Here is a 16,037-nt window from a genome sequence, read left to right as displayed (position 1 = left end):
TATACACAATAAAGCACCACATACTCCTAAAACGCCTCCAAAGTAAAAAGCATCCTTAAAAACATGTTTCATTATTTTAAAATAATTAGCAACCTGAAAATTAAGTTTAGAAAAAATGCCAATTTTACAGCTAAAGTTCATTTTGCAGTAAATCTGTGAGGAAATGATTTTCCTGAGAAAGAAAATTCCAACTTAATTTTTAAGAAATTTTTAATTTCTAAATATAAATTGATAAACCCAATAAAAAAAGATATCTAAAAAATACAAAATTCATCTAGCTGAACATTCTAGTTGTATAAGTATTTAATCACTTAGCATGTGTAGTCAGATATAAAATTCTTTTATACAAATTGTTACAGTGAATGACTATCTCAGTGAATCTGTAGGCAGCTTTAGACAATATTATTTATAATTTTTAGACAATATTATTTATCTATATGACACAAGATAAAATGTTATTAAACTATAGAAATATTTACCCAACAGATTAATAATTCCTTCATTATATGCTGCAAACAGTCTAATGGCATCTTTGAACAGGAGCATGAAGGCAGCATTTATTACTCCATTTGTAAGTTCATTGCTATTAACCTGGAAGAAAAATAGAAAGTTTTAAAATGACAGTAACTTCCTTCAAATTAAAATACAATGAATTCGAACATTTAGGTGTATGAGATAAAGCAATCAGTTATAGCCATATAATGCAAAAATCTTGATCAAAGATTTCAGATTTACTTAAAAGCCACGAACACAAATCCTACATTCAATTTAGTTCAGAAATAAGTCATTGAGAACAAAAGCACCCTTTAACTCTTGAAATTCTTAGGATACGTCTCAAAAATCTTTTAATTTTAAGTTCATTTCAACATTAAATACTTCTAATTGCAAAATAAAGCCCATTTCTAGGTAGAAGTTCACTTTCAGTCATGAAGAATTTACTGAATATTTTTAAATCAAAAGATATTTATTATGGCTACTACAATCACCAAGGCACTGAGTTAAGCTAGGTAGAGAATACTTTAAAAAGTATATAATTTTTCCCAATATTACAAACAAACTCACCTTCAAAATGGTTATACTATTTCTCCCTCACATGGTTACTAGGAGAATTAAATGATATACTGACTGTAAAGAGCCTGATGCAGTACTTTACACATTATTATTAGTGAATTATGCTGTAACAAAAGAAGCACTTATTTGTCTAACAATAAATACGAGAAATACCTTTAGTTTTATCTCAAAGAAAGAATCAAAAGGATAAACCAAATTGACCTTAAATTCCTTTTTAGAAAACTAAAAATGGAACTACCATATGACCCAGCAATCCCACTACTGGGCATATATACCCAGAGAAAACCATAATCCAAAAAGAAACATGTACCATAATGTTCACTGCAACACTATTTACAATACTCAGGACATGGAAGCACCCTAAATGCCCCTCAACAGATAAATGGATAAAGACAATGTGGCACATATATACAATGGAATATTACTCAGCCATAAAAAGTAATGAAACTGAGTTATTTATAGTGAGGTGGATGGACCTAGAGACTGTCATACAGAGCGAAGTAGGCCAGAAAGAGAAAAACAAATACAGTATGCTAACTCATGTATATATGGAATCTAAAAAAAATGGTACTGATGAACCCTGTGACAGGGCAAGAATAAAGACACAGATATAGAGAACGGACCTGAGGACATGGGGTTGGGGAGCGGGGCGAAGGGGAAGTTGCGACATAGTCAGAGAGTAGCACTGATGTATATACACTACCAAATGTAACACACATAGCTAGTGGGAAGTTGCTGCATAACAGAGTGAGATAAACTTGATGATGGGTGATGAGTGAGAGGGCCAGGACAGGGAGGGTGGGAGGGAGTTGCTAGAGGGAGGGGATATGGGGATATATGTATAAATACAGCTGATTCACTTTGGTGTACCTCAAAAACTGGCACAAGAGTGTAAAGCAACTATATTCCAATAAAGGGCTTAAAAAAAATTCCTTTTTAGATATTTAAGTACATGATAATTAACTTGTTAGGTATAGAAAAATATAAGAATGAAGCTGGTAAGCAATAAATCAGTAAATATTTGCAGAATATATGACAAGGTTGATTTCCATTATAGAGATAATTCTGTAAATGACAATTCACAAAATAAAAAATACATATAGCTAATAACATATGAAAAGAAGTTCAACTTCACTGATCAAGTAAATTAAAATAATGAAATTAAGTAACTGAACTATCTTTTCTTGAGCACCAGACTAATAGGTATCAAGATAACCAAAACTAAGGCATTATTCTATGCTGATAAGGATGGAGAAAAACAGGTGCCTATCAACAAACGGTCAGCTCAACCCTTCTGGAGTGTAAGTTGGCAATATTTGTTAAAAATGTAAATGTTTATGTCCTCTGAACCACCAAATTCTTTTTCTAGGCATTTATCCTATAGGAATAGGTTTATAAATGTGTAGATACACTATTATCTAACATACAGAGTATTTAGTATTCCCCCTCTTCTGTTTTCTTCTCCGTTTATTTTCTGAATTAAAAAAACCAATACCCTATTTATTTATCAATAGGATGATCAAATTGTTACATACAATGAAGTATAATAGACACTGAAAAGGATATGCAATTTTATAAAGGTACTCACAATAACTTGAGTGGAAAAAAAAATTCATGGTTGAACCTTTTCTCTGTAAAATCAATGAGCCACAACTACTGAAGCCTGCACACCCCAGAGCCCTAGCTCTGCAATAAGAGAAGGCACTGCAATGAGAAGCCTGTGCACCACAATGAAGACCCAATGCAGCCAATTAATTAATTAATTAAAATAAAATAAAATAAAGCTCATAGTTATATTAATCTCCTGTCTTCTAGACTAGGGGCCAGCAAAGCTTTTTGTAAAGGGCCTGATCATATTTTAGACTTCATAGGCCATATGGCCTCTGTCACAGTGACTCAACCCCATTACTACATCAAATAAGCAGCCATAGACAACATGTAACCAATGAGCCTATTCTAAAAATACGATTGTGGACACTGAAAAATAAACTTCATATGCTTTTCACCTGTTAAAAATATTCTTTTTTTTTAAATTATTATTATTTGCAACCATTTAAAAATGTTCTCAGTTTACAAACCATATAAGAAATAGTGGTTTGAGAACCTGTTCTAATCTATAAAGCACCTACAGGACTGATTTATTGAATGTTTACTGAACACTATGAACCACACATCACTGGCAATGGGGACACAGCAGGGAAAAAGCAGACCTGGTCACTGCCCTTCAGAAGCTTAAAGACGACCAATTAATAGCACACCATTAAAGGAAAATCAATTTTCAGCATTGAACTGTCACAATTTCAATCACTAACTTGCACTTACAAACTCTAAAATAAAATCTCTTAAGGTAGATGTACCAAAAACAAAAGACTTGAAAATGCTAACACATAACATTACAAACAAATGACAAAGCTGGCAACTTGGTTCAAGTAACAGTCATTAAAACAAAATTCCAGGGAACACAATGTCTTGGGCAACAGCTGTATAACACGTTGTTACAAGTATATTTGAACTTCCCTTTATTTCCTAATAACTGTCATGCTTTGAGTTCTACAAAGCAGACAAAAAGTGAAATATTAAGTTAGCCAGTCATAAAGAAAATCTTTACAGATTTTTAACACCTAAAAACCATTATCCAGGGCTTCCCTGGTGGCACAGTGGTTAAGAATCCACCAGCCGGGGATATGTGTATAAAAACAGATGATTGAACTTGGTGTACCCCCCAAAAAATAATAAAAAACAAAACAAACAAAAAAAAAAAACAGATGATTGAACTTGGTGTAACCCCCCCCAAAATAATAAATTAATTTAAAAAAATAAAATAAAATAAAACAAAATAAGAATAACAGGATATTTAAAAAAAAAAAAAAAAAAAGAACCCGCCTGCCAATGCATGGGACATGGGTTTGAGCCCTGGTCCGGGAAGATCCCACATGCCACAGAGCAACTGAACCTGTGTGCCACAACTACTGAGCCTGTGCTCTAGAGCCCATGAGCCACAACTACGGAGCCGGTGTGCCACAACTACTATAGCCTGTGCTCCACAAGAGAAACCACTGCAATGAGAAGCCCACACACCACAATGAAGAGTAGCCCCTGCTCACCGCAGCTAGAGAAAGCCTGTGTGCAGCAATGAAGACCCAACACAGACAATAAATAAATTAAAAAAAAAAACCATTATCCAAAGAAAACAGATTTTCACATCAATCTCTTCACCTCTCCATCACTTCCTTTAGCTTGTATACCCTAAATTTGGGGGCTAGAGAGGCACCATCAAAGAAATCAGAGTAAATCTAAAACATTTATAAAAATGGAAAGTAATCTGATTTGAGACCACATTTATAGAAAATACTTAGCCAAATAGGATATTACTGTGAAAAAATTAGTCTATGATAACTTAAGAACAAAAAAATCTGTCCAATTAAAATGATATAATTTTTAAAAACACAAAATTATAAAAACATTTTTGTAATCAACTTACATTAAAATCAAGAAGGGCATCCATTTGATTTTGAATAATTGGTACAGTTTTTAGGAGTTTTTCGGTGTTCATTGTTCTCATAACTCCATCAGCCCTGTTTAAAAAAAAGAAAAAAGAAACAATTGAGTTTGTTATTAAACCTACATTTCAAATTCCCATCTGGTTCTCTACTTAAACAGAAAACAAGTTGCTACAAAACATCACACTTTTTTAAGTCATTATTGCACCTGAAACCTCAAGTATTTAGAAATTATATAGAAAAAAAGAAAGCAGGAAACACCGTATGTCCAATATCAAGGTGTTCATTTAAAACTAAAAAGATGTAGAACATGAGACATAAAAATAAAAGTTTACATTATAGAGTTTATACTACACCATTTACATGAGGAAATCATCTGATCCTCACACCACTCGTGTGTGTAAAGGGCAGTTTTACAGATTTTTTTTTTTTAATTACAAATTAAAAAAAATCATTTCCCTCAAATCACTAAACAGGACACAGTGGAGTCTGCAGTTGAACACGAGTCTTGATGAGCACCACTATATTTAAGGTAGTTTGTGACTCAAATCAAAATAAAATTATTTAATTATAAAATAAAGGACAATTTTACCAAGTCCTTCTAATCTGGCCATTAAAATAAGTGATACTTAAGAGGAATGGTTTTTCATAAAATATTCTGTTAAACATTTCCAAAAAAGATATCTTTAAATATTTCTAAAGATAGAGAAATATTAGCAGTACCAAATCAAATAGAATTTTACAAAACTGACACCAAATGCATGGAGGTACTGGGGTTAAGGCACACAACTAATACTAAGTGTTTATTATATATCAGGCTCCATATTAAGGGCTTGATGTACATTTTTCAAATCCTCACAAAAATCCTGCAGACAGTCTTGTCCCATTTTACAGACGATGAAATTTTGGGTACAGTGAGGTTATAAGACTAACTTCAGAAAACAGATTGATTTTTGGGTCAGTATGTAAACCCAGGTATATGAAACTCCAAAACAGTGCTTTTCATAACCTTTTGGCAGAGGAACAAGGCCCTTTCAAAAAAAGTATAGGCTTTCCTTAATTTACAGATGATCCATACTTATTAACAGCTGTTCTATCCTGAGCTACCCCTTCAACCACAACTCCAGATACCAGAAAAACAATTAAGCTATGAAAAGCAAAAACAGTGCTTTGCAGGACAAAACAAGAGTTTGAAGAACAAACACTGCCTTACGTAGGCAGCTATTGCCCAGCTTTAGTCCAACAACTCTCCCAAATAAGATGTCTTAACCCACGGACACCAGTATCCTCTCAGATAGTAAACTACACCGACTGGAGTTTGGGATAAGGACACCACTCCCTCTTTGTAACCCTCTCTTTATTCTCATACAGATCACACTCTTGTTTTATCAGTCACCATTAGTTCCCTTTTAGTTCTCCCTCCCTCTCCTAGAAGTAACTTTTTGACCTCTTGGTCACTTCCCCTCCATCACAGAAGACTTGAATATCGGCTCAGTTTTTCTCAGTTAACTTCAGCATCTTACATGCACAACCAATCCAACATCTTGATCTCAAAATCCCTTAACCACAGCTCCTATTCCCATAGTCAGATCCTGACCTTACTGCCCCCGCCCTCCTGAAAGAAACCACATTATCTCTATTCCCACTCCTACTCCCTTACTCCCACCATAAGAAAAAGACAAAATTTAGACACCTTATCCTGACAATAACCTTTAACTTTCCAGCTGCCTTGGTCAAGGGTCCCATGGCAAAAACTATTTGACTTCACCATGAACTTCAATGTATCAATCCCACCACTACTTACACTGATCCCTTTTCATTTCTTCTTCTTTCACCTAGCTTATAATTCCACAGATCATTATTATACACTCCCTTGCAAATACACTTAACTCTCCTGCACCTCACATTTTCTTACAGTCGCCTGGCAAATTCACAATCCTGGATGAAAACACATTTACCTTATCCATGCCTGCACATATGCAGCTGAGTGCTGGTAAAGAAAACTGAGTAAATTGGTAAAACTACAAATTCTTGATCATCAACCTCCAATGGGGACTCAGCATTGCCAGTGGTCCTCTTAGCCTCTGTAGTGAATTCCATCCCTGAGTACTTTCAAACCTCCTTCTCCCAGCTGGCCTTCTCTGCCCCTTCCCCACATCCAACACACAAACTCTCAGCTCTTAACTCTCAAAGTATTTCATTCAGAAATAGAAAATGACAAAAAAGATTGTCTGATTATCTTGCCACCAAAACTACATCTATCTGGTTTGCTCCTATTACAATGGAGAAAGACTTTCTTTCTATCAAGTGTAAGTATCACTCACACAGGTCCTTTGGATCACACTCTGTCATAATCTTTGGTTATCCTCTTTCTCTCTAACACAGCACTGTCCATCTGCAATGGTGGAAATGTTCTACACCTGCACTATTCAATATGGCAGCCACTAGCTACACGTGGCTGTTGAGCACCTGAAATGTGGCTGATGCAACTGAGGAAATGCATTTTTAATTTTATTTCACATTAATTTAAATTTAAACAGGCATGCATGGCAAATAGCTACCATATTGGACAGTACAGGTCATTAATCGCTTTCATACTAGATCATTCCCACGACGTGCAAGCAAAGTCTACCACTTTAAAGATTACCACACTTTAAACACACACACACACACACCCTTGCACTAACCCCATATTCCCATTCAGCTACCACTTCTATTGCAGAGTCAAGCATACTTCTTAAAAGAGCTGCCACTTCCTTGCTTTTCATTCATTATTCAATTCACTCCAGTATGAGTTCTACTCTTATCTCTTCATGTTGCTTCTCCAATGGGTACCTGTCTAACATTACCTGACTAGACTTCTTAGCATCATTCAAAAGTTTCCCTCAATCTGGTAATACTCTAGTCTCTTAGCATCCCCTATGTCCCTCACTCCTTGTTTTCTTTACCTCATTATTACTTTTTTAGTCTCTTTCGTTGGCTCCTCATCCTCTACTCATTCTCTAAAATAAATGCTGTGTATCTCAAGATGTTTCTAGGCCCTCTCCTCTCATTCTATACCTTATTCGCTAGGATACTGTCATCCCCAAGGCAGAAATTACCAAACTGCCATTGATATATTTATATTCCCAGACCAGAACCCTCAAAGTTCCTAGTTAGTATTGTTGAACTGCCTACTTGATATAAAAAATTACCGGCATTTGAAAACGAATTATTTCCAAAACTAAATCCTTAATTTTTAACCACTCTACCCTACCCTACCCTGCTCCCCAAACCTTCCCGGTAAAAGATGCCATCTCCCCAGTGACTTAGGCCAGAAACCATGGGAACATTTTTTATTCTTCCTCTCTCATTAGCCTCCACATCGTTTCTTCCCAGAGAACCTTAAATTTCTCAATTCAGAAAAATCCTTAGTTATCACGTGCTTACATCAGACTTCAAAAAACTCAGTTCACAAACTCAAATGCTTAAATATGATTCAGACCAAATGCATGACAACTCATACTCCATGCAGAACACAAGTTTTTACTACTTCTTAAATAGGCTACAATTAAATTCAGATACTTGTTTCCCAAATAGAAGAGCAATGACTTAAAAGGCTGACCACCCATATTCTTATTCACAAACAATACCTGGATTAGTCTTTCTTTTGCTTGTGATGTAACAATGTTTTGTCACTTTGAAACATACTAATTTAGAATTCAAGATAATTCAACACGGTAAGTTAACACTATCAAAAAGTGGAATGTTAAACAAAAAGAAAATGAAGGAACCAATGTTTAACACAACCAACTAAAGATATATCTAGGGCTTCCCTTGTGGCTCAGTGGTTAAGAATACACCTGCCAATGCAGGGAACACGGGTTTGAGCCCTGGTCTGGGAAGATCCCACATGCTGTGAGGCAACTAACCCCATGTGTCACAGCTACTGAGCCTGCGCACCTAGAGCCCGTGCTCCACAACAAGCGAAGTCACTGCAATGAGGAGCCCATGCACTGCAATGAAGAGTAGCCCCGGCTTGCTGCAACTAGAGAAAGCCTGCGTGCAGTAACGAAGACCCAACACAGCCAGTAAACATCAATCAATCAATCAATCAATCAATCAATCTACAAGTGAATTACTGGATCCATTTTTGATAGAACCATTTAATGTACTCTTTACAAACTCATCTAGTTATCTTTTCAAAAACTACTGAACATCTACTATGTTTAGACGTTGTGGAAAGTCCTGAAGATATGAATGTGAGTAAGACTATATTGTCTTCATGGATGGGATAATATCATATAAAATCTAACAGAAATAAGGCTTCCTCAAAAAAAAAAAAGATGTTTGAGTGATTTCTTGAAGAATGACTAAGAATTTGCCAGAATAACAATAAAGGGGCTAGATAAAAGAAGTAAGTATATTTAAGTGAAAAGTTATTTAACCGTCAGGGTAATAATTCATTTTGACTTTGAATGTCCCTAGATTTCTATTAAAAATCTAATCTAATTAAAATCTCTACCTCACTTTTTAAATACTAAGATATATTCTAAAGGAATCAAAGATTTAAATATAAAATACTGAATCCATAAAAATACCCAATGAAAACATAAATAGCTAGTTGATCACTTTAGGGTAGAAAACCCCACTCCAAGTTTGCTTAAAAAACAATAGCCACAAAAATAAAGATTAAAAAAAAGTGATAAAAACTGTTAAGTTTTAATAATGCTAAAAACAAAACAAAATGAAAACAGGGGCAGTATTTGTAAACTGTGACAATTTATTTTCCCAATAAATCCAAAAGCTTGTTAGTTTGCCATGTGCTAATAAGCATCGCATACAATATATCATTTAATTCCCACAACAATCCTAATAGATAAGTGCTATTAATATCACCATTCTACAGACGAAAAAATATTTACAGGTAAAATAACTTGGAGCTTAAGTCAAGGCTTCCCAATTGTGCCACAGCACACTACTACGGTACACAAATGGGTTACATGTACGCCAACACATCAATCCCTAACCCTTCAGCCTCAAGTGGTCCTCTCCATGTAACCCACTGCCCTGTACAAATAACATCAGTTTGTGTGGCATGATGTGGAAAAAGTTAGCAAAATGATGGTTATGTAATAAAAGATACCTGTTCTTAGGAAATAGGCACTGAGGTATTAAGAGCTATAAACTGTAAAAAGGCATAAAGTACATAATCCACTCTCAAATGGATCAAAACAAAAGTATACAAACACACACAAAGAAAATTAATTAAGCAAATGTGACAAAATGTTAATAACTGGTGAATCTGAGTGAAGTGTACAGGAGTTACCTGTATTATCCTTGCAGCATTTCAGGAAGTGAAATTATTTCAAAACCCCTATTTTTTAAAAGTTAGCAAGTTGGCTGAAGTATCCTACTAAAATCCCTCATCTAATTAGAGTGAAGCTAGAAATCAAACCTAAATTTATCTGACTAAACAGCCGTTTAGCTCTTAAGACAATAGGAAAGAATTTTAAAAGCCCAATAGAAAAGTGGGCAAAGGACACTGAAAGGCAATTAACAAAGCAGGAATGGCATTTCTAAAAAGAGAGGGGCTCAATATCACCATCTAAAAATCAGTTCATCAATCAATATAAAATGAACTTGTAATGATACACATTTTCATGATAATGGAAGGAAACGGGGAAGAGGTATTTATAACTGTATTTAACTCAATAATTTGGTACCACTTTTATTAAATATACATACCGTTTGACTTGTCAAATCTAAGAATTTATTCTACAGAAAACTTCACTTAAGATGCGAAAAAGAATGGTCAATGCATTACTTTTATAAGATAAAAAAATGGAAATAAATCAAATGTACACTTAGAACATAATTCTAAAGCCATTCAAAAGAATGAGATGATCTATGTGTATAGACACTGAAATTATCTTAAATGTATATTAAGGGAGGAAAGCAGTAATTTTCTAGTGCCTTCATACATATATTTATTTCTATTTACACATGGAAAAGAGATTAGATACACCAAAATATTAAGATTCTTTGTCAGAATGCTATATTGCCTGAATCTTTTTAATAGTTTATTACTTTTGTAAACATAAAAAATTCTTACCCTAGTAAATGAAACTTTATTATTTACTACACAATTCCTCTCCAAAACCGAAACAGTCTACTGACGTTTTTGCCACAATATATTTTAACTGCTGTCACACCTTCAACTTATACTCTTATGTTCTATATTTTTCTTTCTTATTTATACTGATATATGTATATGTATCATGTTTAAAGTTCAGCTTTAAAACTTCTTGTTTTTGTTTGATTTCATTCAATCACAGGTCTTCTGACTCACTTTCCTTTTCATTAGCATTAAGTAAGTAATTTTCTTTAAATCAATAATAATTACACTCTGTATAATCAAGGGCTGTTCTCATCCAAATAATAAAAGTTTGCTCTATTAAATATAGAAAGGCAGCAACACTCCTCAACCGCAAAACTGGCCCTTCAGATTAGAAAAAAGTTATAATTTTTAAAATACATTAATCTGAAATCTACAAATACCTTGATCAGTTTTAACTGAACACACTTTATAGGGAAGTATTAATATAAGCCCCGCTGGAAAATGGTTTACTGGACAGAATACGAGAGTTAAGAATCAGACTTCTAACATGAGCTCCTCCATCATAATCATCTACAAAGTACCTAAGTATATGAAACAAAAACCTGTGGAATTTAGTTCTGGCAGGTTCCAAACTCATCACCTCCTGATTAATTTGAAATAGTGACATAGAAAACATCTGAGTTCAGCTTTAAAACTTCTTGAATAACTGAGAGGTTACTTTTACATTTGTATTAAATTTTCCATTCCAGTCTAGTAATTTAACATGTTAAGAGAACAATTGAGAGGAACGTATTAATTGCTTAGACCTTTGGGATCTTTAAAGAGCAGGGAAACAGAGAAACTCAGACTATTTCTACAGAGGCTAGATTCCCCTCAGGGCAGGCCTCCATAGTTACAAGGGTCATCAATGCCCCCTAAGAATGTCTTCTTTCCTGAGCACTCATCGTTTATCCTAAGAAAAGCCTGTACACCGATCTTTATCAGATATAGAAGCACCAATTCTATCACTCATGAGATTAGTTCTTAGGACCAAAAGACTGTGATTTAGGGCATAGCAAGAAATTCAACCTCTGCATTCAAGATTAAAAAGAACCTTAAATACAAAACAGCACAGAAAGAAATTACACAAGATAAACAGAAAGACATCCTGTATTTATGGATCAGAGACAATGTGTTAAGATACTTAACACTTCCGAATTTGATCTACAGATTAAATGCAATCTCTATCAAAATCCAGCTACCATTTCTGCAGAAATTGATAATCCTAAAATTCATATGGAAATGCAAGATATCTGTATATCAGAATAGCCAAAACAATCTTGAAAAATAAGAAGAGAGCTGGAGAACTCATACTTCTCAATTTCAAAACTTACTACCAAGTAACATTACTCAAGACACTGTGGTACTGGCATGAGGACAGATATAGATCAACAGAACAGAACTGAGAGTCCAGAAATAAACCTTTACATTTTATGATCAATCCATTTTCATTAAGACCATTCAATAGGAAAGGAAAAGTCTTCAACAAATGGTGCTGGGATAACAGAATATCCACATAGAGAAGAATGAATGTGCACCCATACCTCATACCATATACAAAAAATAATTCAAAATGGATCAAAACCTAAATGTAAGAGCTAAAACTATAAAACTGAGAAAAAATGTAGGAGTAAATCTTTGTGATCTTGGATTAAGCAATCTTCTTAGATATGATGCCAAAAGTACAAGCAACCAAAAAATAAATAAACAAATTGAAATCCATCAAAATTAAAAACTTACATCTTTCTAAGAATACCATTAAAAAAGTGAAGACAAGCCACAGAAGGTGAGAAAATATTTGCAAATTATATATATAAGGAACTGATGTCCAGAATATATTAAAAAAAAATCTCCTACAACTCAACAATAAAGACAACCCAATTAAAAACACGCAAAGGACTTGAACAGACATTTTTCCAAAGAAGATATACAAATGGCCAATAAGCACATAAAAGACACTCAACATTATTAGCCATCAGGAAACTACAAACCAAAACACGATGATATACCACCTCACACCCACTAGGATGGCTATAATAAAAAAGACAGAAGATAAGAAGCACTGACAAGAATGTGGAAAGACTGGAACCTGTATACATTGCTAGTGGGAATGTAAAATGGTTCAACTACTTTGAAAAATAGTTTGTTACCTAAGGAGGCAAAACACCTGTACTCCAAAAACTGTAAGACACTGATGAAAGAAACTGAAGATGACACAAACAGATGGAAAGATACTCTGTGTTCCTGGGTTGGAAGAATTAATATTCTTAAAATGACCTTAATACCAAGGCAATCTATGGATTCAATGCAATCCCTGTCAAATTACCAATGGCATTTTTTTCACAGAATTAGAACAAAAAAATTTCAAATTTGTATGGAAACACAAAAGACCCTAAAAAGCCAAAACAATTTTGAGAAAGAAGAATAGAGCTGGAGGAATCATGCCCCCTGACTTCAGGCTATAAAACAAAGCTACAGTAATCAAAATAGTATGATACTGGCACAAAACCAGACATACAGATCAATGGAACAGGATAGAAAGCCCAGAAATAAACTCATGCACTTATGGTCAATTAATCTATGATAAAGGAGGCAAAAATATACAGTGGAGAAAAGACAGTCTCTTCAGTAAGTGATGCTGGGAAAACTGGACAGCTACGTGTAAAAGAAAGATTAGAACACTCTCTAACACCATATACAAAAATAAACTCAAAATGGATTAAAGACCTAAATGTAAGACCAGATACTATAAAACTCCTAGAAGAAAACTCAGGCAGGGACTTCCCTGGTGGCACAGTGGTTAAGAATCTGCCTGCCAATGCAGGGGACACAGGTTCAATCCTTGGTCCAGGAAGATCCCACATGCCGAAGAGCAACTAAGCCCAAATGCCACAACTAGTGAGCCTGTGCTCTAAAGCCCACAAGCCACAACTATTGAGCCCACCTGCTGCAACTACTGAAGCCTGTGCACCTAGAGCCTATGCTCCACAACAAGAGAAGCCACGGCAACGAGAAGCGACGACAACGAGAAGCCCACGCACCATAACAAAGAGTAGCCCCCGCTCACTGCAACTAGAGAAAGCCGGCACACAGCAATGAAGACCAAACTCAGCCAATAAATAAATAAACGAATTTTTAAAAAAACTCAGGCAGGACACTCTTTGACATAAATCACAGCAATATTTTTTTGGATCCATCTCCTAGAGTAATGGAGGTAAGAACAAAAATAAACAAATGAGACCTAATTCAATTTAAAAGCTTTTGCACAGCAAAGGAAACCATAAACAAAATGAAGAGAGAACTTATGGACTGGGAGAAATTATTTGTGAACAATGCTACCAACAATGGATTAATTTCTAAAGTACACAAACATTTCATACAGCTTAATATAAAAAGAAAAAAACAAACAACAAAAAATCCAATCAAAAAATAGGCAAAATAAAAAAAAAGCTGGGGTGGGGGTGGGGGGACCTAAATAGACATTTCTCCAAAGAGGACATACAGATGCTCAACAGGCACATGAAAAGATGCGCAGTATCACTCATTATTAGAGAAATGCAAATCAGAACTACAATGAGGTATCACCTCACACCAGTCAAAATGGTCATCATTAAATTCTACAAACAATAAATGCTGGAAAGGGTATGGAGGAAAAGAAACTCTCCTTCACTGCTGGTGGGAATGTAAACTGGAGCAGCCACTATGGAGAACAGTATGGAGGTTCCTTAAAAAACGAAAAAGAGAGTAACTATACGATCCAACAATCCCACTCTTGGGCATATATCTGGAGAAAACTCTAATTCAAAAAGATACGTGCACCCCAATGTTCCCAGCAGCACCAAATTTACAATAGCTAAGACATGGAAGCAACCTAAGTGTCCATCAAGGACAGATGAATGGATAAAGATGTGGTGTGTGTGTGTGTGTACGTGTACACACACACACACAGGAATATTACTCAGCCATTAAAAAGAATGCAGTAATGCCACCTGCAGCAACATGGATGGACCCAGAGATTATCATACTAAGTGAAGTAAGTCGGACAGAGAAAGACAAATATTATATATCACTTTTATGTGGAATCTACAAAAACGATATAAGTGAACTTATTCACAAAACATAAATAGACTCACAGACATCGAAAACAAACTTATGGTTACCAAAGGGGATAGTGGAGGGGAGGAGGTAAATTAGAAGTTTGGGATTAACATATACACACTACTATATATATATATATATACATCAGATAAACAACAAGGACCTACTGCATAGCACAGGAAACTATATTCAATATCTTATAATAATCTATAATGGAAAAGAATCTGAAAGAATACATATATTTGTAGATATATAACTGATTCACTTTGCTGTACAGAAGAAACTAACACAGCACTGTAAATTAACTATACTTCAATTAATTTAAATGGTTAAAAAAAATGGTTTGGCTGTTCCTCATAAAGCTAAACTTAAGAGCTACCATATGATCCAGGAATTCCAGGTATGTATCCAAGAGGACTGAGAAGATAATCCACACAAAAACTCATATGCTAATGCTCACAGCAGCATTACTCCTACGAGCCAAGAGTAGAAACCATTCAAATGTTTATCAGCTGATGAATAAATAAAATGCAGTATATTCTACATGACAGAATACTATTTGGCCATAAAAAGGAATGAAGTACTGATGCATGCTACAACAAAGATGCTACACCTTGAATACATTATGCTAAACGAAAGAAGTCAGACACAAAAGGCCACGTATTGTATGATCCCACTTATATGAAATGTTCAGAACAGACAAATCCATAGAGATATAAAGTAGATTTGCGGTTGCCAGGGTCTAGAGGAAGAGGAAAATGGGAAGCAATGAAATGTTTTGGGATTAGATAGCAGTGATGCTGCACAACTTTGTAAATACACTAAAAACTGCTTAACTGTACACTTCAAAAGGGTGAATTTTATGTTGCATGAATTCTGTCTCAATGAAGCTGTTATAAAATTTAAAAGAACTTTGAAAATCCTCATGCAAAAAGTATCTGATATACTTCTTCAAAGAAAAATGAAGTTCATCTTTTAAAACTGGCCTAAAACTCCATAATTCATAATCAATAATGCCTACAGTTTACATTTTAAAATATTCAAATCCATTAGATGTCAAAAAAAAGAATAAAAGAAAGAAACCTTAACTCACCCTCTTTTCACTTTTGTGAAATCAAATGCAACTTGTCTGTATGAAACTGCTTTTTCATTTAGATATCTACTATACCGCCTAATAAAGGTAGACATGTCATATCCTGTAAAAAAAGAAACAGAAAAGGGTATCATAA

General features: G+C 34.6%; 1 protein-coding gene across 20 annotated transcripts in view; it reads right to left on the bottom strand.

Annotated features, from left to right (window-relative positions):
- The window catches only part of PICALM (phosphatidylinositol binding clathrin assembly protein), a 99,349-nt gene that overhangs the window by 45,788 nt on the left and 37,524 nt on the right, over positions 1-16,037 (bottom strand). For all 20 annotated transcript variants that reach the window (XM_057747848.1, XM_057747852.1, XM_057747853.1 and 17 more), the window contains 3 exons: positions 15,902-16,004; positions 4,553-4,646; positions 480-591 (listed from right to left, as the gene is read on the bottom strand). In XM_057747848.1, the coding sequence (XP_057603831.1) occupies positions 480-591; positions 4,553-4,646; positions 15,902-16,004 (309 nt within the window). The remainder of the gene's footprint in view (positions 1-479; positions 592-4,552; positions 4,647-15,901; positions 16,005-16,037) is intronic.

The sequence above is a fragment of the Hippopotamus amphibius genome, chromosome 9 (assembly GCF_030028045.1).
Source record: "Hippopotamus amphibius kiboko isolate mHipAmp2 chromosome 9, mHipAmp2.hap2, whole genome shotgun sequence".
NCBI classification, from domain to species: Eukaryota; Metazoa; Chordata; class Mammalia; order Artiodactyla; family Hippopotamidae; genus Hippopotamus; species Hippopotamus amphibius.
Note: the sequence above shows the minus strand (reverse complement) of the source record. Positions and strands in the feature narration are given on the sequence as shown.